Source organism: Cydia splendana, chromosome 13 (assembly GCF_910591565.1).
Source record: "Cydia splendana chromosome 13, ilCydSple1.2, whole genome shotgun sequence".
Classification (NCBI taxonomy): Eukaryota; Metazoa; Arthropoda; class Insecta; order Lepidoptera; family Tortricidae; genus Cydia; species Cydia splendana.
In genome coordinates this window covers 9,022,196-9,025,112 of record NC_085972.1, presented here as the reverse complement: position 1 = coordinate 9,025,112, position 2,917 = coordinate 9,022,196, and the positions used below count along the sequence as shown (strand labels likewise).

At 36.2% G+C, this 2,917-nt stretch overlaps 1 protein-coding gene across 1 annotated transcript; it reads left to right on the top strand.

Moving 5' to 3' along the window:
• Positions 1 to 1,437: 1,437 nt before the first annotated feature.
• On the top strand, positions 1,438 to 2,137 carry LOC134796559 (BET1 homolog). Its single transcript, XM_063768742.1, has one exon. It carries the CDS (start codon positions 1,665 to 1,667, stop codon positions 2,001 to 2,003), a length of 339 nt encoding a protein of 112 aa, XP_063624812.1. The 5' UTR covers positions 1,438 to 1,664; the 3' UTR covers positions 2,004 to 2,137.
• Positions 2,138 to 2,917: the final 780 nt, after the last annotated feature.

Genomic DNA, 2,917 nt, shown 5'->3' with positions numbered 1-2,917 from the left:
CACTATTTGTTTTTCTATAATTTCAGAATTTTAAAACGTGTTTTTATTTTTGTCTCATTGTGTATGTTCTCACGCGTATAGCTCATCTACAGGAACCTGGAACCATCTATGGAAGCGCTACTGATATTTACGCATAGATGGTGGGATCCTATAGATGACCTGTGCCCGTGACGGACAGAACATACGCAATGCGACAAAATTAAAAAAAAAACCTACGTAATTTGGTACTTATAGCTGGTCAAGCAAATTTGTCAGTAGAAAAAAGCGGCAAATTTTAAAAATGTAGGTGCGAAGGGATGTTAGCCCATAGAAAACTTGAATTTCGCGCCTTTTTTTACTGACAAGATTTGCTTGATCAGCTATTATTAATTTGGTAATGGTAATTTGGTCATATTATTTGGTGCCCAACATAAACCCATGAATATAGTATATAACAGGATCAGCCATGAGCGGTGGGGGGAAATGACTGAACGGGATAGTATTATGTATTTCAGTAGGAGTAGCAGAGAAAGTGCTATTAATACTTCGCAAAACTAAGTGGCGAGTCAGGTCATAATGCCATATCTTTCACTCTTGTTTAATCTGAATAAGGGTAAGGGTAAAGGAGATAACATTATGATCTCAGTCGCCAGGTTGGTATTGCGTTAGGCCCCTGTACATATTGGGCCAGTCTGCGGGACGCATTTATGCGTTAGAGGGAGCAAGTGATATTGCTATCTCATTCTACCGCATGGCTGCGTCCGTCCCTTGGACTGGCCTGCGTTGGCCCAATATGTTCAGGGGCCTTTATGTATAGATTCGTGTATTTACGCGTTTTGAGGTTAAGGCGTATCCAGATTAGTCAATTTTCCGCCAATCTGATTCAATTGCCCGATCGAATCAGGAGGTGCGGACGCAAATACTAATTTGGCTCGCCGAATTCAACCGCCGATAATGAACGATATTACCGATAAAATGAGGTGCGGACGCAAGAATACCAATTTGTGAGGCCAGTATTTTCGTTCTGGGGCAATTTTTTTCAATTTAGAGGGCCACCATAAATCACCACACCACACAATTTGGATATCACCTGATATCACCATAAATCTAAAATTAGAGATTAGAGACGTCAATTTCATTACTGATCAAATCGACCGATTTGATCAGTCTCGTCTGGATACCACTTTAACCTCATTATTTTTACTTGATTTCTGAACGAACGCTAATTGTCATTTAGCGTTTAGTTATTTTGGATTTGCTCTAATATTATGTGTTTGAAATAATTACTTATAAAAAGTTAAAATTGTAATTTAAATTGTGTTATTCTATTTCATCAAATCGAAAGATAGAAAAGGAATAAAAACCAGTCAGCTCCACTATTTTACTTTTTATTTTATCCTCAAGGTAACAAAACGCAATGATGATTTGTCAAGAAATTGTCATTGTCATAAATGCCTAGCCTAGTTGTTGCCTAAAAAATATTGTTTTTGGATCACATAGTATCTAAAGGTTTAATTGTCTACATAAAGAATGCTACATAATTAATCAGGATCAGGAAATCATCCACCTTCATACCAGTATCACTAACGTTGTTCGGCACTCGACGGAAGAAGAGTACACTGTCGAAATCTAATTTGACTTTGTTTTGAAGAAAACAATCCAGCAAGACGGCGGGTCGAAGCAGTATGAGACGCGCTAAAGACGGCTACGCGTACCAGCCCATTCCCAGGGTGGCTACAGAAGATGCAGTCGCTCACGAGAACGATCAAATGGCAGAGGAGCTCAGCGGGAAGATCAGCACCCTCAAGCATATGTCGATAGAAATAGGCAACGAAGTCCGATATCAAGACAAAATCTTACGTGGACTTGATGACGATGTCGACAGAAGCTCTGGTTTTCTTGGGAAGACCATGGGCCGAGTATTAAGACTGGGCAAAGGCAATCATAATTACTACGTATTTTATTTGTTTCTATTCTCGATTTTTGTCTTCTTCCTACTCTATATTGTTTTGAAATTTAGGTGATCTGGTGAAACAATTATATGACTGAATTCCAAATTGTACCTTGTTCTTGTTCATATGTATAATTATTTATTAAGTAACAAAAACTGATATATAAAAATATTATGTAAATAAATAGTTTGCAAAACACAGTCTTATTTACTTAGTATTTGTATGCTTTTAACCAATATAAATTGAAGTAAAATATCAAAATAAAATACATACTTAATATACTACTAAATGTTCAAGTTGAGACAAATGTTTGGTCTGGTTTTGTGGCCTGTAAGCTGTAGGTAGTCCAGTGAGCTTGTATTGTGTAAATCTACTGCAATTCTATGCAATTACATACCTATTTCTATTGTAGCAAAGTTGTAAGTGCAGTTGGAAGTGAATTATTTTATTTGAAGAAATCAGTGGTATGTGATATCCCCAGAAGTTTCAGTAAAATCATGTTTATTCTCCAAAAACCTACAGATATTATTTTAGATACAAAATTGACAGGTTTTGTTTGTAGGGATTCCTAGCCCGAGACAATAATTGTCTGGGTTAAGTAGATCAATTAGATGCTTTTATGAACCCTGCCCAGGAATGCTCCAAACTAATAAAACTCCTTGATAACCTGGACAGATGGCAACTAATTGTAAAAACGTGAATGTGATATATTTTTGGCCAGTACTGTATATTACTTCATTGTTGACAGATTAAAAGTTTATTATGATTAGAAAAGAAACCTATAACCTGCTATAACAAAACAAACCCTAGAAGTAAATCATAGTAAACATATAGTGATGTTGATTTAACCAGGGATTTCTAACCTTTTGTGTAAGGACTAAGGACATATTGATATCAATGTTGTTTTGTAGTTAAAAAAAACACCACTTTTTTTCTTCTGGTAAAAACTGAGAAAGTCTTGTCTTCTTTTCAAGGGCTGAGTAACT